At 35.1% G+C, this 26553-nt stretch overlaps 5 protein-coding genes across 8 annotated transcripts; 4 read left to right on the top strand and 1 right to left on the bottom strand.

Moving 5' to 3' along the window:
* Nucleotides 1-154: 154 nt before the first annotated feature.
* On the bottom strand, nucleotides 155-3489 carry LOC130803492 (protein TAB2 homolog, chloroplastic). Its single transcript, XM_057667607.1, has 5 exons — nucleotides 2865-3489; nucleotides 2684-2753; nucleotides 1256-1427; nucleotides 979-1122; nucleotides 155-557 (listed from the first exon to the last, which is right to left on the bottom strand). The coding sequence occupies exons 1-5, from the start codon at nucleotides 3383-3385 to the stop codon at nucleotides 298-300; spliced, it is 1167 nt and encodes a 388-aa protein (XP_057523590.1). The 5' UTR covers nucleotides 3386-3489; the 3' UTR covers nucleotides 155-297.
* A 4955-nt stretch (nucleotides 3490-8444) lies between these two features.
* On the top strand, nucleotides 8445-14757 carry LOC130804777 (uncharacterized). 4 transcript variants are annotated; one of them, XM_057669367.1, is made up of 13 exons: nucleotides 8445-8685; nucleotides 9710-9770; nucleotides 9870-9996; nucleotides 11177-11304; nucleotides 11434-11503; nucleotides 11617-11719; nucleotides 12094-12211; nucleotides 12420-12501; nucleotides 12767-12828; nucleotides 13422-13491; nucleotides 13581-13664; nucleotides 14195-14275; nucleotides 14431-14757. In XM_057669367.1, the coding sequence occupies exons 2-13, from the start codon at nucleotides 9736-9738 to the stop codon at nucleotides 14593-14595; spliced, it is 1125 nt and encodes a 374-aa protein (XP_057525350.1). In that variant the 5' UTR covers nucleotides 8445-8685; nucleotides 9710-9735; the 3' UTR covers nucleotides 14596-14757. The 4 variants fall into 4 exon arrangements, with proteins under 4 accessions (XP_057525350.1, XP_057525351.1, XP_057525352.1 ...); XM_057669368.1 differs by lacking the exon at nucleotides 8445-8685 and having other exon boundaries at nucleotides 9749-9770; nucleotides 9870-10087; nucleotides 11177-11503; XM_057669369.1 differs by lacking the exon at nucleotides 8445-8685 and having other exon boundaries at nucleotides 9749-9770; nucleotides 9870-10087; nucleotides 11182-11503.
* Nucleotides 14758-15660: 903 nt separating this feature from the next.
* LOC130804779 (photosystem II 5 kDa protein, chloroplastic-like) lies at nucleotides 15661-16131 on the top strand. The gene has a single exon (XM_057669371.1). The coding sequence runs from the start codon at nucleotides 15661-15663 to the stop codon at nucleotides 15967-15969; it is 309 nt and encodes a 102-aa protein (XP_057525354.1). The 3' UTR covers nucleotides 15970-16131.
* Nucleotides 16132-16218: 87 nt separating this feature from the next.
* LOC130804776 (aspartic proteinase CDR1-like) lies at nucleotides 16219-17800 on the top strand. The gene has a single exon (XM_057669366.1). It carries the CDS (start codon nucleotides 16396-16398, stop codon nucleotides 17680-17682), a length of 1287 nt encoding a protein of 428 aa, XP_057525349.1. The 5' UTR covers nucleotides 16219-16395; the 3' UTR covers nucleotides 17683-17800.
* Nucleotides 17801-18627: 827 nt separating this feature from the next.
* Nucleotides 18628-25550, top strand: LOC130804775 (uncharacterized). The gene is made up of 3 exons (XM_057669365.1): nucleotides 18628-18914; nucleotides 21751-22106; nucleotides 23439-25550. Exons 1-3 carry the CDS (start codon nucleotides 18716-18718, stop codon nucleotides 25302-25304), a joined length of 2421 nt encoding a protein of 806 aa, XP_057525348.1. The 5' UTR covers nucleotides 18628-18715; the 3' UTR covers nucleotides 25305-25550.
* The last annotated feature ends 1003 nt before the right edge of the window (nucleotides 25551-26553 follow it).

The following is a 26553-nucleotide window of genomic DNA, read 5'->3' on the forward strand; positions in this document are numbered from 1 at the left end:
TTTATATGTTCACAAATAAATTTGGCAATTTTATTATGGTTAGTTCGCAATGTTTAAACATTTCATTCTTTTCTGAGGATCAAGAAGTGCTGTTCGTACAATGTTAACTAGAAAACCGTGTCATGCAATTATCAAGAAATAAAGCTTGTATAAGTTGTGAAAACTTCATTTTATTATATGTCAAAGAGTTGCTCCTTTCTGAGGCACAAACTAGAAGACGAGGCATTGGCTGAGTATTAATAAGGGTGCTAGCTCAAGCTTTGCCCAAAAGATTTACATAGATTGGTTGTGAGATAATTATACAGGTGGTGGTGGCAAATCTAAAAGGAGCCAAAATCCAACACAATCATCTGAGTCGAGGTTTTCCTGAATAGCAAGGAAATGCAAGCCTCCACAAGATTTCTTAGTTGCCTCCCATGCCTCGGTTTCTTGAGTCGTCACAGGTGTTTTCTTATATGTAGCATAAATATACCGTGTTGAAATTCCCACAGATAAAATTAAACAAGCTCGAGTAGTATCTGCTTCAATAGAGCAGACTTCCAATCCATTCATCCACGCTGCAATTAGAACAAACATAAGGTCATATTAAAGGAGTATTCTGTGGGGAACTAGGTCGGGTAGTGAAAGAATGGACTATGGAGTGACAGAAAAATGAAACTCAAGGCCATCAAATCACACGGAAGTATTTGTAACTATAGCAAGGCAACACAACTACAGGTTAGAAACAAATTCTGCACAAGATCTTTTTCCTAACAAGTAAAAACTTAGTCAGGAGCCCCTTTCTTCAATCTCCACCTCCAACTAGAAGTGTTAAAAGATTGACGGAAATGATCTCTTGAAAGCCTAATGCAAGCTAAGACGTTAGATATGTAACGGAATACAAATTTACATCATTATGCTCACAAATATATCGCACATAACGAATTCAATACTAGTAGTTTAAATGAGATAAAAGCAAAAGTTTATAATGATCTATACCTGCTAATGGTTTGGCACGCGAAGATGCAACAGCTAAACCAGGAATCAGTGTTTTATCATCAATGTCAATTCCAAGCAAATCTAAATCTAGACTAGCTCCAAACGCAAATCTCTTCTCCAATGATGAAACCTCCTCTCGCACCGCTGAGGTAGTAAGCTCGGATAATTAGTTAACCAACCATTATCACATACTATTAAAGCAAGCTTTATTAATTTCCATTTATATCCTCAACATCTTTTTTCTTCGAGGCATCAAACCAAATTTAAGATTATATACCTGAATAAGGCAACTGGACAAAAGCCCACCGCTCTCCAAACAAATTATCAGGAAGATCCATCGGAAAAGGGTTATCTAACACCATAAGTGGCTTAGCTCCTTTCTGGAAGTTTGGATGTCGTGTGTAAATGGTTTCATACCGCTCTTCCAACCAGAGAAGTAATGATAAGCACTACAATAAAGCCGGATGTTAACTCTGTAAGCACAACACTTTGTTGATTGATTGATCCATGAACTCACATCATGAGCCATTAATCATGACAAACAACTTAATTTTAGAAAATACCAAACATTTATTTTTGCTTTGGAAACATAAGCATTTAATTATACTTTATTATTTTACCATTTACTCTTTCTTAGGAAGTTAAAATTATTATATAAAATATTAATTGTTTTCCAATTTCTAGATTAGATTCTCCTGAAAATTTAATTAATGATAAAGAGAATTTTTTAATATTAAATTACATAAATTAATATTAAATAAAATAAATTAAATTATATAAATTATCCTATCACTAAATTACAAAAATAATATTAAATTACATAAATTAAATACAAGATTCTTTCTTATATACAGCCCTAAGGGCTGTAAATACCATTATCCTATCACTAATTCATATCCATGAAACATCTAAAAGTCTTTCATTCACTTGAAAGCAAACTACAGTTACATTCACATTTGTTGAGTCAAGAATTAAATCATCCATTGATGATGAGGTGTTTGAGTATTTGGTGGGGCAAGCAATGGCTCACATATGCCAAGAGTTTTAAAGAAAATAAGAGTGGAGGATAAATCGAAAAGGGGCTGCTCGACTCAGTGAAGAATCTGCTCGATCGAGCGAAGTTGTAGCATGCAGGCAGCAGGTCTCCTAATGGTAGTGCGATCAAGCAGATGTGTTCGAGCGGACATGTCAACCTAGTGTTTCGTGTTTGCATGCATGAATCCTTTTGGGGTTTCCTAAGTTGGACTTCTTTGACTTATTGGGCTTATGAAAGGGGTTCAAAGGTTCGAAGAATAGTATATTGAGTGCAAGATACTTTGTTTTAGGTCGTTGAACCTTTTGGAGAGTAAGTATGCTTGTATAGTGAGTAAATTCCATACGAGTGCTAACAAACTCTACAGTGAGTTTGAGTGTAAATTTGATTTAATAGTTGAATCAACATTAAATAATACTATCAATTAATCTTTTGATTTGGGAACGATACCTTATTCACTTTGTGTTCTTGTTATTCTTGTATTGTTTGCGTGTGTTGTTTTGTTGGTTCAGTTTTTATCTATTCTTTTCATCTTCTTGTTTACTTGGGTGTGACAAAAGCTAAATGTACAACACTATGTGCCCATATTCACAAATCACAATATCTTTCAATCTATGTATTCATACAAAAGCAATAGCAAATAGATAACCATACTAGTACTGCAATTTATACCCTTTTACTTGGAACAGGTTTAATACCAAGCTCCTTGCATGCCTTGGTTATAATGGTTTGCAATTGAGACCTGCACCAATTTTCACAAAACACATACAAGCAAAAATTAGTAAGATTACTCCATATTTTTCTAATCCAAAAAACTACCAACTAAAACTTGAAGAAACCGCAAAAAAATCACCTGAAAAATCTAATTTTCTCAGGAAGAGGCACACCCAATTCATCACAAATAGCAACAATGGCATCCTTCAAAGTGATACTATTGATAACATTATTAGGGAAATACTTTGTATATTGAAGAGATAAGGAACTATCACAAACAACAAGCTCCCATAACTTTTTACCCCTGATATCAAGAATAGGTCTGGAGCAAAAATCCAGTTCCCATTCCGTTAAGCTTTCGGGTTCAGTTTCCGGGTCAACATAGCTCAATTCTGCAGTTGGGTCATCTTCAATGGGTTCATCAGATTCTTCAATTGGGGATGAAATTGAGCTCTCAGAGACTGAGTTGATCAAATGAAAACGGTGTCGTTTGCATTTTGATGAGGTTTTAAGGATATGAATTGTTGTTATATGAGGATGATTTGAAGTACATGGAAAATTAGTGGGCTGAGAAAAAGAAGTGAAATTGGAGATGGGTTTGTAAGGAACTGAAGTATTTTGGTCTCTGAACTTGGTGGGATTGAAGCTCAGAGTAGCCATTGAAGATTTTTGTTAGAGCTTAGTGCTTATTGTTATTGATAAGGCGCGTCATAAAAGTGAAAACAAATGGTGTAGCTTACTTCTCTTCCTTAAGCCTATTGCCTATAGATAGCAAGTTAGCAACACTTGGAATGACATACAATAAATAAGCTCACATTTGAAATTTTATAAAAATAAGACGTTTTAATGAATTTATTCAAAAAATAAACTTCGTTTAAATTTTATTCCCAAAATAAACGTCTTTGGATTTAAAGCTAAGCGGGCCTAAATACAGCAGCCTTCTTTCTCCTTTCTCATTTCACCCGATTTCGTATCAGCGACTTTACCCACGAAATCTCCCTCTTCTTTCCACTATTAAAATCAACTTCAATCCTTCAATTAATCTCATCAAATTTCAAGTTTCTATTACTATTTAGTTTTGTCATCTTCCTACATTCACTTAAGGTACTATTTTTTTGTATTTTATTTCTTTTTTCGATAAATTAGGGTTCACAAATTCTTCATCAACTTTCACATAAATGCAGGTTCATAAACTTACAATTTACTACTTCTTGTTGATCTACAACAATCTTTTTATTATAAATTTTTTTAGTTCTGTTTGTTTTTAAAAAGTATGTCATTTATAGTGGTCATTTACACTTAAACTCTATGAATATGTCAAATGTACTTGTTATTTGCCATGATCTTCATAATGAGATTGTTTGTTCATAAATTTAATGTAGAAAATGTTTGAGTTTAATGTAGAAAATGTTTGAATGCAAACGCTAAATTTGAGTTTAATGTAGAGAATGTTTGAATGCAAACCCTAAATTTAATCAATGTTGTTATATATGTATATATTTATGAGCTTGATGGTGATGTTGATTTTGTACGTATTGTTGTAGAATTGGCTTCATTTTGTGTGACTGTTGTATGTTTTTGGAATGGTTCAATTCGATCAAGTAGTAGAAATGTTAAGTATGTTGGGGGAAGACGTAAACTGTTTGCGTGCAACTAAAACATGGATTTGAATGAATTTAAACATCTTATATGCTCTAAGATTGTCATTTACACTACAAGAAGTACTGTTAATGTATGTTTTAAATACAATATGAGTGAAGAATTGTTAGCTCTTCCGGTTGAGGATGAGGAGACTATAGAATATAGATGCAATGTGGGAGTATTCAAAGTCTACCTCTATTCCTTCTTTAGAGTTATATGTAGAAAAGGTACTCCTAGGGAATCAAGATGTCAATGTTGTAGAAACAAATGCATTCTTGAATGTAACTTCTTCTGCTCCTTCTCTTACGCCCTTTCCTACCCAAGAAACCTAAAATCCCATTATGCCATCTTCCTCTTCTCCTTCTAATGATGATACTTTTAACTTAGAAGATACAAATGAGCCTTGGGATGATGTTAATAGTGAGAGTAATGAATTCGTTGAAGCTCCTTTTGAGGACAAAGTGGGTGTTGATGAGGAGGCTCTAGCTAATGACATGACCTTAGGCAACATTCCAACAATCCTTGCTCCTACACCTTACGCACTAATTCCCCCTCTAGATGAACACGTTGTGGACAACTCTTGGAGGTCTTGGGCATGTGATACAACCTACACCGATGAAGGAGAGTTTCAAAAGGGTATAATTATTCTCCAAGTAATACTAACTTTACATGTTATTGCTTTGTTTCTTAATTTGTTCTTATGTTTCGTTTACTTACTTATATCTGTAATTCATAGCTTTGGGCGTGGGAGCACATTCTCATTGGGCAACCGATGAGGACTGTGGGACGTGGTGCATTTGCGCCACCACTTCTTCCACCCCCCACATGTGTTGTATGGATCGTAGTGGTCCTTTGATAGGCGTACAAGGACCCACACAGGATTTGGTGTGGGGTTCTATCGCGATCAATTCGATCTACTTCGAGCTGACCAGGTAAAGGCTTCACTTACTAGTCTTGTAACTATCACATTGCGTAATTTATTAATTACATTTTCACGTGTAGTTTCGATGGGACCCTTACCCCGCTGAGGCATACGCTGCATTGCCTCAGCACTCAGGGATATTGTCAGGGGCGTGGAGAGCCTCTGTACCTTTGATATGCTTTGACATAGTCGAAGTGCATCTCCCTGAGCATGTACGACGCCAATTTGGGATGGTACAGGGCATCCCGCCGCCTTGTGACACAGTGGCGGATCTCCATCACAGCTCACGTAAGGGTCGGAAACCCAAGAGCTTGTTGGAGATCAATTGGCGCCATATAGCTCGTTGGGATCACATGCTAGAGCTGCTGGTCCAAGGTGCGCTGATCCAGGCTGTAGGCGCACCTACTTCGGCGGATTACATGATACACCCCAGAATTTCTGACCCTTTAACGAAACCAAAACCGTAAAGGACGGGAGGAAATTTGGGTGTTACATAAAAGAAAAAAAAAGAGAATTTAGATAAACGTTAAATATTAACTTTAAAAGGTGAGTGGAAATTTCGGCAGCATCTCTTCTATAAATCGAACATGTGGTAGAACAATTAGCACAATAAAACATTAAACTAATCTAAGACATCATTGCCTTTAAAATCTCACGTCACGGCGGGATGATTCGTCGCCGGCTTCTCAAATCAACATGCCAAGCATGAATCGTGGTTCCAGTGTCGACGTTTGCGTGAGTGAGGGTGTGAGTACTCCTTCCCTAACACATCCTTTTATATTATTTATTTATTTATTTATTTATCTAGATTCATCTTCTTGCGAGGCCCAATTAAGAACTCACCTCCGTATGCTCACACATTTTAATAAAAAAAATTATTTTGATTTGAAGCTCTTTATTTAGAAATCGTAATTGTATTTTTAATATAAATATATGTTAATATTTAAATTTGTATATGAAAGGAATTTATTAAAACTACTTCAAAATTAATTTAATATAATTATAAAATACCCAAAAGTCATTAAAATATTAATTAATGACGTCAGAAAATCTCGGGGTGTTACAGTTCCTCTCCATCACTCGTCGATGGATAATACCACGAGGTATCATCGCAGCCGCCCAGTACGCTCCTGCAGCACCGACGATGACACAGTTTGTAAGTATTCTTCCATGTTGATTATTATCCATAGAACATACATGTTATAGATTTCATTAACTCCAAATTGAATGCAGGCACAGGGCATTGCAGTTGTCATCGGCTCCACCCAAGGGGAGCCTGTACGGGAGATTGTCCAAGGCATACTCCAAGGGACACAGTTTCAGCACGCCATTCCAGAAGTCACTGTGCTTGACACCACTATGGACGAGCAGGGTTCATCTCCTCATCATGCCGACGTTCATCTTGAGGAGGTAGACTTATCGTGCCCCGACTATGGTGCCGGGTTCTCACAGGGTGCTGGATCATCCCAGTATCAATCACCTCCCCTACCCGAGCGTCATGTGACGACCTCTTACTTTCGTAGGAGGCGTAAAAGACCGTCACAGTTAGAGAGGGTACAGGAGAAGGATTAGCATTAGTATAGTGTTTTTATATATTAAACATTAGTAACGTTTTGTATATATTGGATATTTGTAACATGTGGACTGTTGTGTATATTTTTTAATATATATTGGATATTTGTAACATGTGGACTGTTGTGTATATTTTTTTAATATATATGTAGATGAGTATATATTTTTATCGTATTATTACATGTTTATTATGAATGAAATGATATTAATTACTCAAAGTTTTTGGCGATGAATCATTCCGCCAAGAATTAAGTATGAACTTAATCAAAATCAAACAGACAATCATATTCAAATAGGGAAAATGCTCTCGAAAATTCAACACAATTTCATTCATGTTCAACGAATCCATATTAAATTACATAGTTCATTCGTTAACTTAAACCACCGCCGCTAACTAAGATTGCTTCTTAAACTTTCTCAGAATCCTTTCAGTCTCTTCTTTCCTATGTGCCATATCATCTATTTGTCTCTTGAGATTAAATACCTCATCTTTAAGCTCTTGTTTTTCTTTTTCAAGCCATTTGGTACCCTTGAAAGCAACCCACCTAAAGTAGGTGTAATCGAATCCTTCATCCAAGTTGAATGGACAAGCAACAAAATCACGGCCAGGATTGATGTCACTCCAATCTGTATTAATCTCAACTTCATAACCACAATCACAAAGCTCTTCAATAGAATGCTCCCGTGACATCTACGGAACACATATGATATAGTAACATAAGTAAACATTCACAAATAATATTAACATTTATAAATTGAGAATAATACTAACATAATATTTTATGTTACCTTCAAAATCGATTAAGTAGAACAAGAATGATGGAGTTTGGATACAATGAAGTAGGAAAATGATGGAGTTATTTATAGAACATAATAACAACAACTATTTTAACTTCATAACGACTATTTTTCAATTTTACAATGGCTAGTTTAAATCATACAAAAAAGTCAATAAAAGTCAAACCAGGCCAAGGGTCAAGTCGCTGTTACTTAGAGCGACATATGAGTTGACCAGTCAACTCCTTAAGTCGCTGTTAGTAACAGCGACTTGACCCTTGACTAATTTTTTGACCATTTGTTTTAATTCGCTGTTAGTATGAGCGGGTTTACACCAAGCATTGCTGTGAAGCCAAGGACACTTATTTTGGGAATAAAGTTTGAACGAAGCTTTTTTTTGAATAAATTCATTAAAACATCTTATTTTTTTCAATTTCCCTCACATTCTGGGTAAAATGACGGTATGAATCCATTTAAGAACACGGGTTAAAACAATTGGTTACGGTAAAATGATGGCTTTTTTTTGGATACGGGTAAAATAACGGTTAGTTGTGAGTTATTACCAATTAATTTTCGGTAAAATTTAAGACAATTTTAGAACAACTTTATGCGGACAATACCAAGAAAAATTATTGTTGATAGTTTTAAGCTAATCTATCTATACCCAAGACTACGAGCGTCGAGCCGTTAGCTGTAATTGTATCAGGAGGTAGTTTTAACCATACGTATTTAACTCTCTAATACACTTCGTACGTTGATATTGTCGATAAAGCTAGCGTGTATGATAACTTTTGAAATATAAGTTATTATGAAAATATTAATTGAAAATCGCTACACACACCTGACACCACCAAATACAAAGTTATTTGGGACTTGGGCCTTTGAGTTTATTGGGGCAGCATTTTCAGCCAAAATTCTCCGACAATAGGACTATACGAAAACACAACACCCTCTTCAAATTGAGGCGCATTATTCTTCTTCTTCCTCAGGCCTCTTGTTGTTGCTACTTCAATTGGTCTCAAATTCTAAAATTTGCTTTCAGTTTCAAGTAAAACCCTAATCTATTTCTACTCCACTTTTTCTTGTTACTATGTTTTTCAAGCTCCTATTTTCTGTTGTTCCGTACCGTTCACTTTTCTATTTTCATTGGTTACTTTTGTTTTACTATTAAATACAAGTATAGGAATTTTATGGATGAATTATACTTGCTCATTCTTTGAATGTTTTTTTTATGATATATATATTTTTTGAATTAAATTCTTGATAGAACTTTGGGTTGTGATCATAACTGTTAGAGATAGAGTTATCATTGTTTTGTTATATTAAGTTGGTGTTATTGTAATTAGGTGTTCTAGCCAATTTTGGTGGATGAGTATTTGATGATACCAAGTCTTGATTTTTTTAAAAAAGATTATTATTTGTTGATGGTATGAAGTATTGTTTATGCAAACATTTAGTTACTTGGAGTTCATTGATGTATGAGTATATCATATATGTTATTTTGATGTAGTTTCTCTTCTAAAGTGCTCATGTTCAATCATTTCGAGGGCATATTAATTCAATTGTCTGTTTTGTTGTTGGTATTTTATGTTGGTAATGGGGATGATATGTGGTTTCAATTTGATGAAATGTACAATGTTATTCCCTTGGTGATGAAACTTTGGTCACAAAAAATTATTTTGTTTACAATTTTCCATCACTATCTAATACCACATCTCAAAATTATAATGCATTAGAATATATTTTTTGAAGAAAATAAGACATTGAAGTGCAACAAGTAAGGCCATTAAACTTGTAAAGAGATTTTCCTACTAAAATTACACTAACATGTCATTACTATTTTCTCCATTTTATACCGACCGCAAGAGTTATTGTTATTGTAATGCCACTCTTATTTGTCATGCTAGTGAGCTTATTCATAGATTTGATTAGGGCATGATGGGTCTGCGGAATATAATTTTGTTGCTTTGCTTGCTCATGTACATTGTGTTTCTGTTCACACTCAACATAGGTTTTCATCAAAGTTAGTACTTGAACTTAAGAAACATAAAAATTGTACTGTTGTGGCCCAGGGCACATATCAGATAGAGGATCAGCCATGGTTGTCGCTTGCTACCAACCTCCACTATTCAGGTGTATTTTATTCTCCTAATGTGGCTTAAACTAAGCTACGATATTTTCTCTTGAATAATTACATCTTGACATATGAAGTCTCATCTTACTGTTTTCTAGTGTTGCCCCAATGATGGAGTGGACAAACAATCACTATAGACAACTTGCACGACTCATATCAAAAAATGCGTGGCTTTACACAGAGATGCTTGCTGCTGAAACTATTGTTTATCAGAAGGATAATCTGGTTAGTGATAATCTTCTGTTGATCAAGGCCTAACACTTGGAATTTAGATGCTATACTTTAGGAACAAAATGGGTTTCTATTGAAAAACCTGGTACGCTGGTATCCTTACTTCTTCTGTACTCTATATAGATTGTCACTACATAATTTCCAATTCCCTTGTATTTTTAAGTGAACAAGCAAATCCGTAAGTGCAAGTGGCAAAAATTTTGGTTTAGTTTAGCTAACATAGGTGGCAACTTGTGATTTCATACATTACCTCTGGTAATACTGATATTTTTTAATCTGTAGAAAATTGCTGATCATACAAGCAAATTAGTAAGTGAAGTGATGTAATTTTGGGTTGACTAGATTGAATGGCTATTGTGATTTCATATATCTATTCAGGTATTGGCTAGTGCTGATATACATGTGAAAGGGAGGGGGTGGGGGGGTGGTTGTGGTGGTGGTGTAATTGTGGGTGGTATATGCTTTACGTTTCAGCTCTGCCCTTCAGCGCTGTGACGTTCATTGCTGGTCCTAATCTTGAGATTAGGAGGAGGGTTGCGGTAAGTTAGTGACGATCGACATAAAATATTGTTGAATCTTATGAATTGAACTGAATTCGATTTAAATCAAGGGCGTTCCTACTCAGCGGCACACCATATTGCCTGAATATGGACTCAAATGAGTTAGGACCTTATGTTTCACCTCCCAAGCTTGAGTGTAGTGTTTAGTATGTAAGAGTTGCTTGGTCGTTGCATGATAGTGGTGCACCGTGCACCACATATCTCAGATATGACGTTCATGAGAAATATATTAACAAGTGTTATGGATAACAAATCAAAAAAATTTGATCGAAAGTACGATTGGTTGTTGGAATTATACTATAGGATAGAAGTACTTAGAAATCGTAGATGTTAATGAAAACAATTTAAGATTATCATTCTTTTCATGAAGGAAATAAGGTGGGTTAGTGGAAAGGTTAAGAGATTCATAAGAGAGAGAAAGATATTCAAACTGGAATATAAAGGGCTAGATTAGAAGAGAAACAAAGTTGATATTATAATAGATTAATGCTTAGGCATTGATATGGTAGAGGTGTGTACAGTTCTTAAAAGAATTATGTTTGTGAAGCTTGTTTATAAAAGAGAAATATTGAATGTCATCAATTATCAGTAATTTGTTTATTGTAAATGTCCAGGACAGATTTTTGGCTTTTAATCCAGAACAACATCCTATTGTTCTTCAAATCGGAGGGAATAACTTGGAGAATATTGCCAAAGCGACACAACTTGCTAATACTTATGGCTACGATGAGATTAACCTAAAGTTTGTACTTGATATTTATTGATTATGCATGGCTTTCAATCTTTTTAGTTTCATTATCTTCTTTTATTTGGCTGCTCCCTGTGATCTTTCTCTCATCAAATTGCTCTGGACTTTTTCTCTATCTGTTAGTTGTGGATGTCCTAGCCCAAAGGTTGTTGGACGTGGTTGTTTTGGTGTACGCTTGATGCTTGATCCAAAGGTCAGGAGCTCAATTTAATGACGAGTTGAACTGTATAAATAGATTATTTTTTGGACTTGGTAAAATGATCAATGATCCTCGTATGTTATTGCTCTTTGGTTTATGCAAGAAAGTTTGTTGGCGAGGCCATGTCAGTTATTGCTGCCAATACAAATGTTCCCGTGACTGTCAAGTGCCGTATTGGTGTTGATGATCATGATTCTTATAATGAACTATGTAAGCGCTTTCCTTTGTGCATCATTTTTCTCTTCAAGTTATCCATTTTTGGGTTAGTGGAATTTAGTTCTTTGGCACCTATACAGTTTTTACTTCTGGTTTGTGTTCTTGCTTCTTGATTCTTTGTCCTCCTTTCTCCACCTCCTTGTTCTCCTTTGCTATTGCATTAGATTTTCTGGAGACTGTTTTTGCCTTTAATAAACTAATAGCTGTATTTGCTCTGTGGAAGAGTTTAATGCACCTTTACCATATGGCTGTATTGGTGTTCTCTTGGTGTTTTTCTATTAGGCATTTCTCATCCTTATGTTTCATGAAGCTTTGTCTAGGGTGCTCTCTTATAATGATATCAAAATGTGATGTTTCCTGTTTACCAGGTGATTTTATCTATAAAGTATCTTCGACATCTCCAACCAAACATTTTATTATACATTCGCGTAAAGCACTTCTCAACGGCATTAATCCAGCTGCAAATCGAACAATCCCTCTACTGAAGTATGTAATGCTATTTAAATGTATGCTAAATAATGTATGTTATCAAGTGCTTTATCCCCAGCTTCAAGCATAAACTAAAATAAGTTGAAGTCAGTGGTGGGGAGGAGATCCCTTTGGTTATGATTTGTGTTCTAAGAGTTCTTAAGTTGAGTTGAAGACTGATGGGTTGATATCGAAATCTGGTGTGTTTTGTTCAATTATTTTGCAGATACGAATACTACTATGCATTAATGCGTGATTTTCCAGATTTAACTTTTACAATAAATGGAGGCATAAATTCATTAGAAGAGGTAAAATTTCCTTGTAGCTTTTTCTGTGGTTGAATAATTGTTCTTGTCCACCTGTTTCTCTTTCTGCATGTGATGGGATGGTGGGTTGGGGGCTTTGTAGATTGATGTAGTCAACAATTATGATTGTATGATGCCTTGAGGCCATATGACATGCTTTCCATTCTGAGTCTTCTGTCTGTTCTTAATACGATTTTCTTTTTTTGACGGTATCCTACATCTAGATCTGGTCATTTTTTCGCTTGCTGTCTGTTTTTCCGGTTTATAGGTGAATGCAGCTCTTAAAAAAGGAGCTCATGGGGTAATGGTTGGACGCGCTGCTTACAATAAGTGAGTTCATTCTGAAGTTCTTATTGATTGTGTTGTGTCTATTTTGAGACATTCAAATGCTATTTTCTTGATTTTTTTTTTCAAGTTTATTTTCAGATGAATTCACTTGGCATTGGATCTATTTTATTCTTTGTAAACAAGCTGACATTTAGATGCTTTTGTCATCTCATGATTTTTTGTTGGTGGTCTTATTTTATACGAATGCAAATGCTTATTTTGTAGCAATTTTTTTGCATATGATGTTGTGCTTCATATTTTATCTTTGATTATCCAACCCAAAGTTTCCTCTTCACTAGTATAGGGGGTTGTTATAGATCTTGGAGTTGGCGTTGATATTGAAAGGATCCATTCCGATAACCAGCGATTGACAAGTACTGTTTTTGCTTTTTTCCACATCTTGTCTTTGTATAGGAGTATGAAGGCTAGTTCAATCATCTGTACAGGTTAATAGTAAATCTCCATTTGAGCGTATGCCCCCAAAAGATGCTGTGCTTCAACTTATTTTCAACTTTCTTTGGTGTCGTGTTGTTCAAATCATTATGTTTCATTTGCTATTGCAAAGTTTAACTGAGAACTATATCTCCATTGTACAGCACTTGGCAATTGTTGAGGAATGTTGACACTGAAGTTTATGGTGCTCCTACTGATCTTACACGTCGTCAGGTTAGCCTTGCAGATTGGTTTGCATTGCTGTGATTGATTTATTTTTAGTACTTTGGTATCACACATATTGCTGACCACTTATATTTTAGGTTTTGGAGAAATACCAAGAGTATGCAGATTCGGTTCTTGGCAAATATGGCAATAGCAGGCCAAATGTTCGGGACTTGGTCAAGGTATACATCTAAATTAATTATTTATGTGTCGCCTCTGGCTCTATCCTATGCCACTTCACTGTTTTGAGTTGCCGTAGGTAGTTCCAAGGATGAAATATCTGTAATTGTTAATGATTTTCTTCTATCATTGTTTTTGCTTTTCATTTTTCAGTTACGGAAAGTTTGTTAGTTCTATCACTTTCTTGTTTCGGATGCTATCCAACAGTAACCAGTTTCTAATACTTTTTACTCTGAAGGGAATACCAATTACAGTGCATTTAAATGAATTCTGATTGCTCCATAAATTCTCAGATAATTTTGAGTTTCTTATCTTAGCTATTTCTCTTGATCCATATAAAAGCCTATCTTGTTTGCAATCAAAAGTCTATTGGCAACATCTTTGTTATTATATCTAAACCCCCAAAGCAATGTGACATTGGGGTAATGGAATATTTTTGTTGCTTTGTTTCCTTTTGAGAAATTTTGTCTTACTATAAGTTTACTCTTTTTCCTTGAAATACTGACATGTTCTTTTTATTTGCGTGAAAAAGCCTCTATTGAACCTTTTTCATTCTGAGCCCAGAAATTCTGTTTGGAAGTGCAATGTAGATGCAGCGTTTTTCCATTGCAAGGTACATTCTTATTTGTTATTACTGATATTTTTTAGAGGACGTTGCTCCCTGTAATGCCCGGGAGATTGCAAGCTAGATGGGGGGTTTTTGTGCTCCTTTGCCCTTGCCTGTCATAGAAGTCACATCATCTGACAATGATTATTTAACCCTTACAGACTGTTAAACAAGTTCTTGAGGAGACATTGCCGATCATTCCAGATGACGTTCTTGATTCACATGCTGCCAAGGTACCTCCCAATCGTGGAGATATTTTTGCAAATGTCAATGATATGATGCCTTCCCCATATAAATCCAGTGAATTGGAGTTGCAATATGCTTAGTCTATTAATTTTGCTTAATTTATTCTTCATTCTTTGGGATATGATCTAATTCCCATGTGATAGAATGTACTTTGAGGAACTCGAAAGACAAAGAAATCTACATGTGTTTTCGGAAATTAAGAAAATGATAATGAAACCATCTCTAACATATTGCTCCTCGCATCTTTCTGGTTGATTATGTTGTCTTAATTTTGTGCTTGTGGCTAAGCTACTGGATAACTTACCAGCTTCAGTTTTTTGTGTCATAGGATAGTTACTCCTGTCGTCCTAGCTATGAGTTGCCATCACTAAAAAACAGTGGGTTGATCTTGGGCCGTAAGTTAGAAGGGGTCAATATTATTATTATCTAAAAAAACTAGGGGATCAGAATTCGAAATTCCTAACTTTTGTTTACATTCTTAACCACTAAATCACATATATTTTTTGTACAAATTGGAAAATATTTTGATTTTATAAAATGATCCAAAAATTTTTAGGGTGACGGACACCCTTTAACAAAAATTTTTAGGGTGATCAATTAGAAAAATTCACTAATTTTCTTTACCCTATTTATTTTGCTATATATTTACTATATGTTTTTTAACTGATAGACGGGACCATAATCTCAGCCACCTTTTTATCCACAAATTCATTCTCTTTTTTAATCTCATCCGCACATCTTTCACCCACTCATTTTGGTCTCTTTCTCTCGTTTACTTTAGCCGATGCTTAATAAAGTACTCCATAATAATAAAAACACAAATGTATTTGTATAGATTAATAAAAATTCTATAATGTCTAACGAATAAGATTATATGGCGTTTCTCTGCCATATAATTCTACAATATGAAACTTTTGATTTGCCAAGCACCAATACCAGATAGGACAAGATCAACTTTGACAGGTGGCAATCTATTGTTGGTGTGGATATAATACATGGATAAGGTGCTGAATTGTCACCAAAAGTTTCAGGTTGAAATTTATTAAGCTATCCCCTTCTTGTGCATTGCTCAACATATACAAAACATAAGAGTTTCATATCTTTAGATACTTGGAAGAAAAAGAAAAGAAAAGAAAAGGGCATTCATGGCTTCAGTCAGCATGGCAGCTTCTTTCCTCGGTGGCGCTGCCACTCTATCTCCGGCAGCAGCCTCTCCACGGAGGCTGGTCATAACCAACAGTGTTAAACCCAACACTGTGAAGGTCAGCGGCGAGACCAAGCAAGAGGGCAGCAGCAATGGAAGGAGAGACATTATTTTCGCGGCTGCAGCTGCCGCCATTTCTTCTGTTGCCGGAGTTGCGATGGCTGAGCCAAAACGTGGGACTCCGGAAGCTAGGAAAGCTTACAATCCTGTTTGTGTTGCCAACCCAACTGCTAGGATCTGTAATAACTGAAAAAAACCTTGCCTTTCTGTTACTCTTCTGCATTTATATTTCATCATGATCATGATTATCATGTAATTTATTTACTTTTCTGATGTTTGATTGAGAACTCTGTTTATTCTATAGAGTCCTATCTTATTATTAGTATATATTAAAATATTAATTAATTGTCTATTATGTTTTCATTCACTGCTGCAGTGATTCAGCCACTATTACTCTTATTGCTTGATCTTCCTGTGATTAAAAGTTCATTGAAACGGGGAGAAATTGTGTTTATTATGTTCTACTTAGTTCATCTTCCACACCTCTTTGCATTCTTTGTTTATTGCTATTTATTGAAATTAATGCTTGCCTTTTCACTTGTACCTTAATCTTTGCTATATAAATCTGTTTTTTGTGAACTTGTACTCATTTATCCTTTTATTCTCCTCATTAGTCATGGAAGCATCATTCATAGTAAACTTGCATTACTCGGTTTTGTTCATCTGTTTTTTCATTATAGCGGCAGCACTAGGTTTTACCACAGACCTCATCCACAGAGACTCCATTATATCTCCTCTGTACAATCCTACTAAAACTCATTGGGAGAAGTTGAATGATGCCCTCCGACGCTCCACCACCCGAGCCCGCTACTTTGGGTTGTCGGACTCTCGGGCAATGGTTGGGTCTTTGGTGGTCCCCGCTGGCGGGGAGTATATAATGAACATATCAATAGGTAGTCCCCCAGTTACCCTCCTTGGAATAGCTGATACTGGAAGTGATCTCACTTGGACCCAATGCAAACCCTGTGTCCAATGTTACAACCAAAGTCTACCAATTTTTGACCCCAGAAAATCCTCCTCCTTTCAACCCATACCATGTGGGTCTCCTATTTGTTCCTCAAACTTGGCTACTAGTGATTGTAACTCGAATGGAGATTGCACATACTCCTACTCCTATGGGGATAAGTCCTACACTTATGGAGTTCTTGCAAGCGAAACAATCACCTTCGAGTCCAACTCATTTTCTGGAGTGATAGTAGGGTGTGGGCATGACAATGGCGGTTCTTTTAACGAGGAGGGGTCGGGCCTAATTGGGTTGGGTGGAGGTGAGCTTTCGCTTGTGACACAACTAAAACTCACTATTGATGGGAAGTTTTCGTATTGCCTAGTTCCCTTCTTTAAGACTAGTTTAGTCGGTAAGATCAGCTTTGGCCCTGAGGCCTTAGTCTCGGGTACAGATGTAGTTTCAACGCCTCTTATAAAGAAAAGTCCATCCACATTCTACTACCTAACTCTAGAAAGCATTGAAATCGGAAATGTGAATTTAGGATACAAAGAATCAAGAATTAAGTATGCCGAGGAAGGTAACATTATAATTGATTCGGGAACAACATTAACACTTCTGCCTCAAAAGTTCTACCAAGATTTAGAAGCAGAAGTGAAGAAAAACATAAAAGCTGAGCCTGTTGATGATCCAGAAGGAATGATGTCTTTGTGTTATAAAAGTGATAGGGATCTCGATGTCCCGATTATTAACATGCGTTTTGCCGGGGCAGACCTGGAACTTAAACCTTGGAATACTTTCATCAAAGTGCAGGAAGATATAGTATGCTTAGCTATGGTACCAGCAACTGAAGTGGCTATATTTGGGAATTTGGCTCAGATGGATTTTCTAGTTGGGTATGATCTTGAACAAGGGAAAGTCTCTTTTAAATCAACTAATTGCTCTCAGTTCCAATCATGAAATCTTGGTTGTTAGTTTCGTTTCATTTCTTCCACTAAGTTGTTCAATGTTTTAGTGAATAAGTAATTGTATTACATCCAAAAAAAGTAATGATATGATAATATAACCTTGACCCTGATATCTTAACTTTGCACAAGTTTGAGAATTGAGACATATTGGAGGTAACCATTTCTTGTGAAAGTAACATAACAACTTTCTCATACATTGGCTCCAAATTATAATAATCTATTCAATGAAACACCTTAACAAATTGAATGAAACTATAAAAGCTCCTATAGTATTTTTTGTATTCACTAAATATATCATATTTAACACACGATTGAATATCAATATTACACCACTATCCATATCTCCTTAAAATTATTACATTTTACTACTATTTCTTTAATAATTCAAATAGGGGTGCGTAATACTAATAATATTTTATTGAGCTGAGAGTATACCTATATAGGGAAAAAAAGATCTAGATAAGAATCAACCTTTTTCTGAAAATTAGTACTTACTCTTCAACTAAAATAGAAACTTATTTCTCAAATTTAAATTCAGCTTAAAAATAAATATGGTATCACTTAACATTATGCGTATAATAATACAAGATTGAGAATTCTCATAATGGACAATATTTGGTCTAGAAAACCAAACATATAGTATGATATAATAAAATAAAGAATAATTTGCGATTTATAACCTTGAAAGCTTGTTTATTTTTGGTGAAGAACAACTACCAAAGTATAAAAGTTTACAGCAGGTCAAATTAAATAATTTTAACTTATTTATTCTCAAAATTTTAAATTAAATTGTCAAAATTATGTAATTTGATCTAAATAATATAGACTTTAATACTTTGATAATTGATATCCATATTTAGGCTAAGGCTCCAAATAATTCATAAGAACTCAAAATAATGTAATTATGTTATGTACTCATTTAAAACATTGGTTTAACTGTTTAATTTAGGTTCATTTCGTCCTTCATTTATCCTCTTCAACTTTAATAACTGTTCACAGCTTCGAAGACGTAAAGTTTAGAATCAATGGACATCAAAAACCTTGACCTTTCGCTGATTTCTTCGACAAGGAAATCTTCATCATGGCCGATTGTTTCCGGCTCCCTCGACCATGTTGTCACTTGCGAGTCCTCCTTTTCTGCCGTCGATTCCGATGATTCGAGTCGTAAACATCCTCTTATCCTGCGCCGTCCTTCACTGGATTCGGACCCCTGCGAGATCACAAGTATGTTTTCCTTTCTTTTACTCTGAAATGTCGATAAATTATGTTTTTTTAACTTCTTTTGTCAGAATTTTTGATTATTTTGTTATGATTGGTTGTGTTTTTGAGATTTTTTTTTAATTTCAAGTAGTACTTTGAGATGCAGGATTAAATTGCAGTTTTCTTTTTATCTGCAGTGTGTAATTATCCTGTTATGTAATCCATACGACTTTAGTCTCAAATTGATCAATTGAGTTAGGTTATTTTCAAGGAGCTTTGGCATTGCCTTTGGTTTTCCGGTAATGTGAATTAATACAATTGTGTCAAGTTTAGAAGTAATTTTTCTGTCGAGTAGATGAGTAGGAGCAGATCTTAGGAAAAAGGAGCCAAATGAATGTAGTTCCTAGATTGCTGAGGAAAAACACATAATATGTGTAGATGAATTATTATTGGCTCTTCTTGTTGGAGTTAGGATGGAATAACGGCGTCTTTGGATTTAAATTTTCTGGAGGAGATGAAATAGGAACAAACTTTTTGAACAGAAATGGAGCGTCTGTTCTTCTAGATTTCAGAGGAAAAGCACGAAGTATGGTCAGGTGAATTATTGATCGCTCTTCTCAATGGACAAGGATGAGACAACTAAGATCTTCAGACATAATATTGCTGGTGAGCTGATAAATAAGACCATATTTTTGGAAGAAAAGGTGAAAGGGACTATTATTTTGGGTTTCGAAGGAATAGCACAAAAATGAATAGTTGAATTGTAATGGCTCTTCCTGTTGGAGCCTTTGTGTGAGGATGAAATAATTAAGCAACCAGAAACTTTTAGGTGAGCATGAGGAGATTTCTTATGAAGAATTTTAAAAGGAGTAGAATTATTTAGGATGATTGGAGGTAGTGTATTACCAAGATACACAACTACTAGAACACAATCTCCCCAAAAAATGAAGAGGCAATGATGCTTGAAATCTTAAAGATATGGCCATTTCAAGTATGTTTATATATTTTCTTTCAGCCGTACATTTTGCTGTGGATTGTGGTCTATTCACACAAGATATTTGATGTATAATACTTAGGTTGTTAAAAAAGTTGATGCATTTGTTATCATCAAATTCTAGTCAAAACCTAATATTTTTGACTTGAGCATTGTATTGGTTTTTGGCCATGTGAACAAATTTTTAATAACAGAAAAAGAATTATATTTGGCTCTTAGGTGACCCTAGACTGGTCATCACCTAAGGTTAGAAAATTCATGTGATTTCTTCTTGTAAAAACTTTATAGGCTCCCCGTATGTCAATGAGCACAAGCTCAAATATAGTATATGCCCTTAAGGAACTTAAAAGATATGGAAGTTTAGTGAACTTTGTCATAGGACAAGTAAAAAATGCATTCTTTGCATCGATTAAAGCTTGAATAGCATAGATGTGAGAAATCCTGTGTAGTGGCACATGACAAATCTAGGATGGAATCTTTGAGAGGTGTAATGTCATAAATGTGTTAGAGGAGTTTGCAGAAAAGAAGTAGCAGTAATGACAAAAGTTTTATTAAGAATAGTATGAAGAGTTGAAGAGTTTCATTAGAAAAGTAGTAAAGTTCATGCATAGCTCTCCCAAGTGCTTGAATTTTCCCTTCTTTGTTATCCCCAATCAGATAATATTAAGGATAAAAAATCACTCTAAATTCAATATCTTTGCTTAGTTTCTGCACACAAAGAAGCTTATGTTTAAAGTAAGGAATAGAGAACATTTTTTAATGAGAGTTAAATGTTATGTGTAATTTGGTCTTTGTGAAAAGTAGGAGAACTTTTGCCATTTGAAAGATTGATCTGACTTATTAGATTCATAGTTCAGGTTTGGGAAGAAGTTCTTAGGTGCCGGCAGAGGCTCCAGAGTCTATGATCTATAAAGGATTTTGAGTACTAGCAAGGTAACAAGTGGTCATCCAGTATAGGTGACATCAAGTTATTTGTTTGTTTCATTGGATGGACCTTGTAAATGATTAGGCTATAGTTTCAGAAGCTGAATTGAGCAGAGGCAGGTCTGCCACCTCTCCCTCCTCTATTCATCTATTGAAACTACCTCCCCCTCCTCTATTCCCTCTGTTGAACTTACATCTTTTTTTATCAGAACCTCTACCCCTAGATCCAGTCTCAGTGCCTTTGCCAAGCATGACCAAAGAATCAGGATCAGTTTTAGTTATTTGGGAACATCCCTCTAGTTCTCTTCGTGTTGAAAAATGTTACAAGCCTCATTGAAGGATGGAAGGTGTTGCATCATTAATGGTCGAGTCTTATGGGATCCGAAAGACTCCTCACCATTCAAGAACTAGAACAATTTTAATTCATCTTGATGCATTTGTAAAGACATAAAAAAAATTCCAACTTCATGGGTAACATTTGTGATAGTGGGAAGCCTGATCTAAGTTCTATATCATATTCTGAAATGGTTTTTCCATGTTTAGTGTCATAAACTTCTTTGTTCAATTTGCATTTTCTTGATCTATTAGTAATAGAAAAACGCTGCCCTAGTTGTTCCAAATATCATAAGCACTATCAACAAACATAATAGATATTCTTAGAGTATAAAACACGATTGAGTATCATTGCAAGTGCCCCAAGCCTCTTGCTTCACTGAATCAGCTACATCCCCTCTTTAAAACTCCAAAAGTGTAGTTTCCTTTTAGAAGAGAGACATATTTTGAAAATTGTAGAGATAAATTGCATGGTTGTATTTGTTTGAATATTTTCATATTACTCTAGAGAGCTTATACCATTGAGTTTTCCCCCTCTTCATCTTGTCCTTTTCTCATTTTTATTTTTTGCATTTGCTCTTGCATTGAACTAATGTTTTCTTTTTTCAGTTTTTTTCACACAGCAGCATGAAATTAGGCAGGTGTATGTTCGGAGTACAGCTAGGGTTTATGAGATATATTATGAAGCGTGTGAAAAGGGTGGAAATGAGTACTTATGTACAGTTCGCTGCGGCGTTGCTGCTAGAACTGAGGAGTCACTACACGAAACTGATGATGTTGGTTTGCCTACAAGTACTAGTAACTCCAATGGAAGTTCTTGTGAAGGGCATTCCAGATCTGAAAGTGGAGGCAGCACCAATGAAGATGGTTGGGTGGATGTCAAAGTGCGAAATTCCTCTATGCTTGACGCCAGAGATAGTTTTCTGACAAAAAAAGACAAGAGCTGTATGAATCGAGTCAATCAGGTATGAGCGTATGACTATAGATCCATCAAAACAGGAAGTCGGGTTTGGTTATTCGGATACTATATGGTCTAGTCCTTTAAATATTGGATCATTTCATTTTGAGTTTGGAAATTGCTTGTTTGCAATTAAGTGTCTTAGTTTTGGACTCTCTTAAGCTGACTCTGGTGACTTAGGTGTAGCAGTGATATCTATTGTAAGCTGTAGCCTATACAATGAACTCTTAGGTGTAGCAGTGATATCTATTGTAAGCTGTAGCCTATACAATGAACTCTTAGGTTGTAGTTGGATTGAGGGAATCAAAGAGAAAAGATGGTGATGTATTTGGAGGGATGTGCTTTCTTGTTTTTGAGTACCATTTTTTCAGGAAGGAATTTGAAGGAAAAGAGTTGAAGGGATTGAGGCTCTTGATTTTGCTAGTGAACAAACTTCTCGAAAAATGGAAAGCTTTGGAAGGAAAATGATATGTTCTCTTCCTCTCATTTCCTTCCTAAACAAACATGGGGTTTTATTATTCCCTTCCCTTCCTTTCCCTTCCTCCTTCCCCTTTTCTCCTTCTTCCCTTTCCCTTCTTTACCTCATAGTTCTTATTTAAATGTGTGTTACTCTAGAATTTTATTAGACATTTTTTGAAATGTTTTTTTTTTGTCCATATTTTTCCATTTATTCTGGCGTGTATGAATTACACTATTTGCTTCTGAAAACTACTTAATTTATTATATATCTAAGTACCTTAACCCTATGGGCTGACCTAGAGATCACTGGGTCTGACACAATATCTATTTTGCAGGTCATTAAGATATGGTAAGTTAGGTTGTAGGTCGCAAAAACATGTTTCTGTTGGTATTGACTTTCAGGGGTTGTTGGTTTCTGCCAGTTACCCGCTTCCACCGTGCGCTTTGTAGCTGATTTTAGGCATTCTGCTCATGTATAGCGTTTCTTTTTTAATTAAAGCTTCTCACTTACTTCTACTTTGCTTTTGCTCCAGCATTTACCATTTTAAGCCATTAATTATGCATCTAAACTATCTATGCAATCTGATAACATTAATGAATTCCCTTTACGCTCCTATGAATCCTCTAAAAATGATCATATATATGATTCTTATATGAAGGATTTTCCTGTATGCAGCCCTGAGCCCCTGAACATTAAATAGACATCCTAATATATTTGGGATTTTATGATGAAAGCTTGCGTTCATTGGTGCGATAAATGTTTATTTCATACATTCAATTTTGACTACTTGCTTCCATTTCAAGGATGCAGCCACCACAAGGCTTTTCTTCCTTTTGACTAACCTACGGCAACTGATTTATCCCATTGATGAAATTTCAGGACAGTTTTGAGGCTACTGCAGAGATTTCTGATGGTGCTCCAGTCGTGTCTGTAACTATCCGTTTGCTATCTATTCAGAGTGGAGAGTACATTAACATTGATGAAATTTATGTGTTTGCTGATCCTGTGGTATCATCTGATACCAATTCTTTACCAAATAAACCAGAGACCTCATCTGACATGGCCACCATGTCATTGCTCATTCCAACACTTCTGCAGATGTCTAAAAATCAGAGGAACCAAAAGCAAGGTCAAAGTGATTCTTCTGCAGTAGTTAATAAGTGCCATAATCCTGAAGATAAGCCAATCGGCATGCCTATGATAGCTAGTACTTCTCAGTCAGAAAGTACCCAGGAAGCCCTGCTTAGTAGTGGATCTGAACTCATGTCCCAATCAGAATTACAAAGGCTAGATTCTCAAGTCAAGTCTTTTCCTTCAAGTGACAGGAGTGAATTTTCTTGCAGTCGAATAGAGAGAACTCTGGATGAACTCGTTTCTCGAGTTACTAAAATTGAACACTTCTGTTTGAGGTTTGAGGAAACTTTGGTAAAGCCAGTTAGCAACATGGAAGCAAGGCTCGAAAGGATAGAGCATCAATTGGACACCTTTTTCAAGACTGCAAAGTCTTCCATGACAGAGTGCACAAGAATATCTGCCCCAAACTATATTTGTTCCGAGTCTGAATCAGATTCCATCTTCACTGAAGGAAATGATTCTCCAAGTACTATACAATGCAAGTCAATAAAAAAAGATCAAGATTCTTTTGAAGACATGTCCAACACTCCCTCAGATGCCTATTCATCTCTCTGTAATCAACCCAATGGTGTGCCTTCATCCACCACTGCTTCTCAGTTACATCCTAGTCTTGTGCTCACTGCACCAGACTTTTCTTTTGTTGATGACGAGGGAGATAATGGTCCCTTGGAAACGTTAAAAGAGTCCCCAAAAAGCATTTTGAAGAAACCATTATCAATTGATGATTGTCTCGCTTCTGCACTTGCCGGTTTTTTATCTTCAGCATCTATTAATATTAATATGGATGAAGAAACTGCTGATACATATAGCAAAGAAGAAACTGGAAAGACTTCCCAATCAGAAGTTATTAAATCTGATGATCAAGCTGTCCTTTTTGATGTCCCTGATATTTCTGGGAAGTATAATGTGGAAATAGAAGAAGATTCTTCTGTGGCTGACAATGGTTTTACAGAAACAAAATTCGTTGACAAAAACAGCCTTATATATGAAGGGGATAATGAGACGCACATTAGTACTTGTAATGAAGTTAATGTTGACCAAGTTAAAACAGTTGGTGATTTGAGTGTAGATGTCAGATCCATAGAAGCTGAGGATGACTCGAATCAATTGTTTTCTTTTGATTCCCCTGTCAATGATACCAATGTTACTGCGTTAAGAATACCAGCAGACTGCATCAACTCCTCATCTGGAATAGAGACTGCAAATGAAAGTGCGGGTATACTACTAAACACCCTCAAGTTACAAAGCCCTTTTGTTGTAGATTTTGAAACACCAATACTGGATGTGACGTTCTTATCACAAGAGAGTTCTTCTAAGTACTCTCTTGATGGCCTTCTTGTGGATGATCCCGAGCTGCACAGTGAAGTTTCTTATGGTAAAGAATACAATGCTACTTCATTCAATCAGCAAAGCAATTTAGACAATGCTACTCCATTCAATAAGCAATGTGATTTAGTTATAATCGACAATGTGGACTCCGCAACTTCTGAAACATCCACTAATTTCTCGTTTTGTTTAGATTATCATGATGCTGATTGCGTGCCTTTAAATAGAGAGGAAGCAGAACAGAACAAATGTAGCACACAAGATATGGGTGCAAGTCTAATATGATAGCTATGTTTCACAGAAGATATATATTTTGCTGCACATAGATTTCTTGCTTAACACTGTACTTAATTGATTGTCCTTCATCCTCTGCTCTGACATGCATCTCATTTGCCTCAATGTTTTTCATTGTGTGCTTGTGCAATGAGCTTAGATATTTTCCTGTTTCTGAGGGAACAGTCATAATATTGTTTGGATACTTGAATATATTGCCCAAGGTTTAATACTACAGCAACCTCCTTTACTCTCCAAGACCTTGTCATGTGGTTTAGTACATTTCCAAAGAAAATGAATTGTGTGGATAAAATTAAAAGAGAGTTAAAATATATGGATGAGATTAAAAGAAAGTTCTGGACATTATTCAAAATAAAAATAATGTAAATTAAGTGGGGCGTATCAAAACAACAAATGCTACAAATTCAAGACGGAGTGAGTACATTGGTTCCATGTGTCATTAGGAGTTTAGTAAAGTAAAAAAATACATTGTATCTCTAAGCCTATTCATATTTTTCAACATAACCCTTTTAGAAATTAAATCAGTAAATATATTTATTTATAGATTGTTCACCAATATTGATAATTAAGGTTACTTATTATATTTTTTGATTACAGGCTAGCTGATGGAAGGAGAGTTAAGTAAGATTTGATTATAAAATGTTTTCTAAAAAAAATAATATTTATTTTAATCGAAATAAATCTCGATTTTTATTAAATTTATTTATTGATTGATAATAATCATATCATAAATATTCATAAAAATGTTAAAAAATAACAATGTTATTTTTTAAGAGTCTTGACAAATATAATTACTTTAAGTGGACGATATTTGATTACATGACTATATTTATTTAATTTAAAATTTGATTTTTTTAAAAATTGAAGCTAACTTAGGTAAAGTATTTATAATTTATTATACCAATTTTATATATATGATATTTTAATTAACTCAATGAAAAAGTTATGTATTCGATAAATAATTTAAAGACATCAGTATTTCATTAATACCTTAAATTAAAAAATTCATGTATTCGATAAATTTAAAAACGGTAATATATACGTGTGTTGTTTTGTGAAGTTATATTTTATATATTTCAAAATATTAAATTTTTGCATGAGTTTTCATATTTATACCTATAACTAAAGCAAATAACGCTGACATCATCATACCCAAAACTTATGAGGTGTCATGTTGTGGAGTAAAGTTTTTCCTCCAATATAAGATGATGATGTCATCCTACTATAAATGGAATTGGAT

The sequence above is a fragment of the Amaranthus tricolor genome, chromosome 17, assembly GCF_026212465.1.
Source record: "Amaranthus tricolor cultivar Red isolate AtriRed21 chromosome 17, ASM2621246v1, whole genome shotgun sequence".
Classification (NCBI taxonomy): domain Eukaryota; kingdom Viridiplantae; phylum Streptophyta; class Magnoliopsida; order Caryophyllales; family Amaranthaceae; genus Amaranthus; species Amaranthus tricolor.

What these genes read in the sequence shown, in the direction of transcription:
- LOC130803492 (XM_057667607.1), bottom strand. Translation starts at nt 3,385, where the DNA reads ATGGCTACTCTGAGCTTCAATCCCACCAAGTTCAGAGACCAAAATACT. An exon ending in TGTCCAGTTGCCTTATTCAG is followed by an intron (nt 1,123 to 1,255) that starts GTATATAATCTT and finishes TTACTACCTCAG; the next exon opens with CGGTGCGAGAGGAGGTTTCA. An exon ending in GCGTGCCAAACCATTAGCAG is followed by an intron (nt 558 to 978) that starts GTATAGATCATT and finishes TTCTAATTGCAG; the next exon opens with CGTGGATGAATGGATTGGAA.
- LOC130804777 (XM_057669367.1), top strand. Translation starts at nt 9,736, where the DNA reads ATGGTTGTCGCTTGCTACCAACCTCCACTATTCAG. An exon ending in GCTTGATGCTTGATCCAAAG is followed by an intron (nt 11,504 to 11,616) that starts GTCAGGAGCTCA and finishes TATGCAAGAAAG; the next exon opens with TTTGTTGGCGAGGCCATGTC. An exon ending in CGAACAATCCCTCTACTGAA is followed by an intron (nt 12,212 to 12,419) that starts GTATGTAATGCT and finishes ATTATTTTGCAG; the next exon opens with ATACGAATACTACTATGCAT.
- LOC130804779 (XM_057669371.1), top strand. Translation starts at nt 15,661, where the DNA reads ATGGCTTCAGTCAGCATGGCAGCTTCTTTCCTCGGTGGCGCTGCCACT.
- LOC130804776 (XM_057669366.1), top strand. Translation starts at nt 16,396, where the DNA reads ATGGAAGCATCATTCATAGTAAACTTGCATTACTCGGTTTTGTTCATC.
- LOC130804775 (XM_057669365.1), top strand. Translation starts at nt 18,716, where the DNA reads ATGGACATCAAAAACCTTGACCTTTCGCTGATTTCTTCGACAAGGAAA. An exon ending in GGACCCCTGCGAGATCACAA is followed by an intron (nt 18,915 to 21,750) that starts GTATGTTTTCCT and finishes TTCTTTTTTCAG; the next exon opens with TTTTTTTCACACAGCAGCAT. An exon ending in GTATGAATCGAGTCAATCAG is followed by an intron (nt 22,107 to 23,438) that starts GTATGAGCGTAT and finishes ATGAAATTTCAG; the next exon opens with GACAGTTTTGAGGCTACTGC.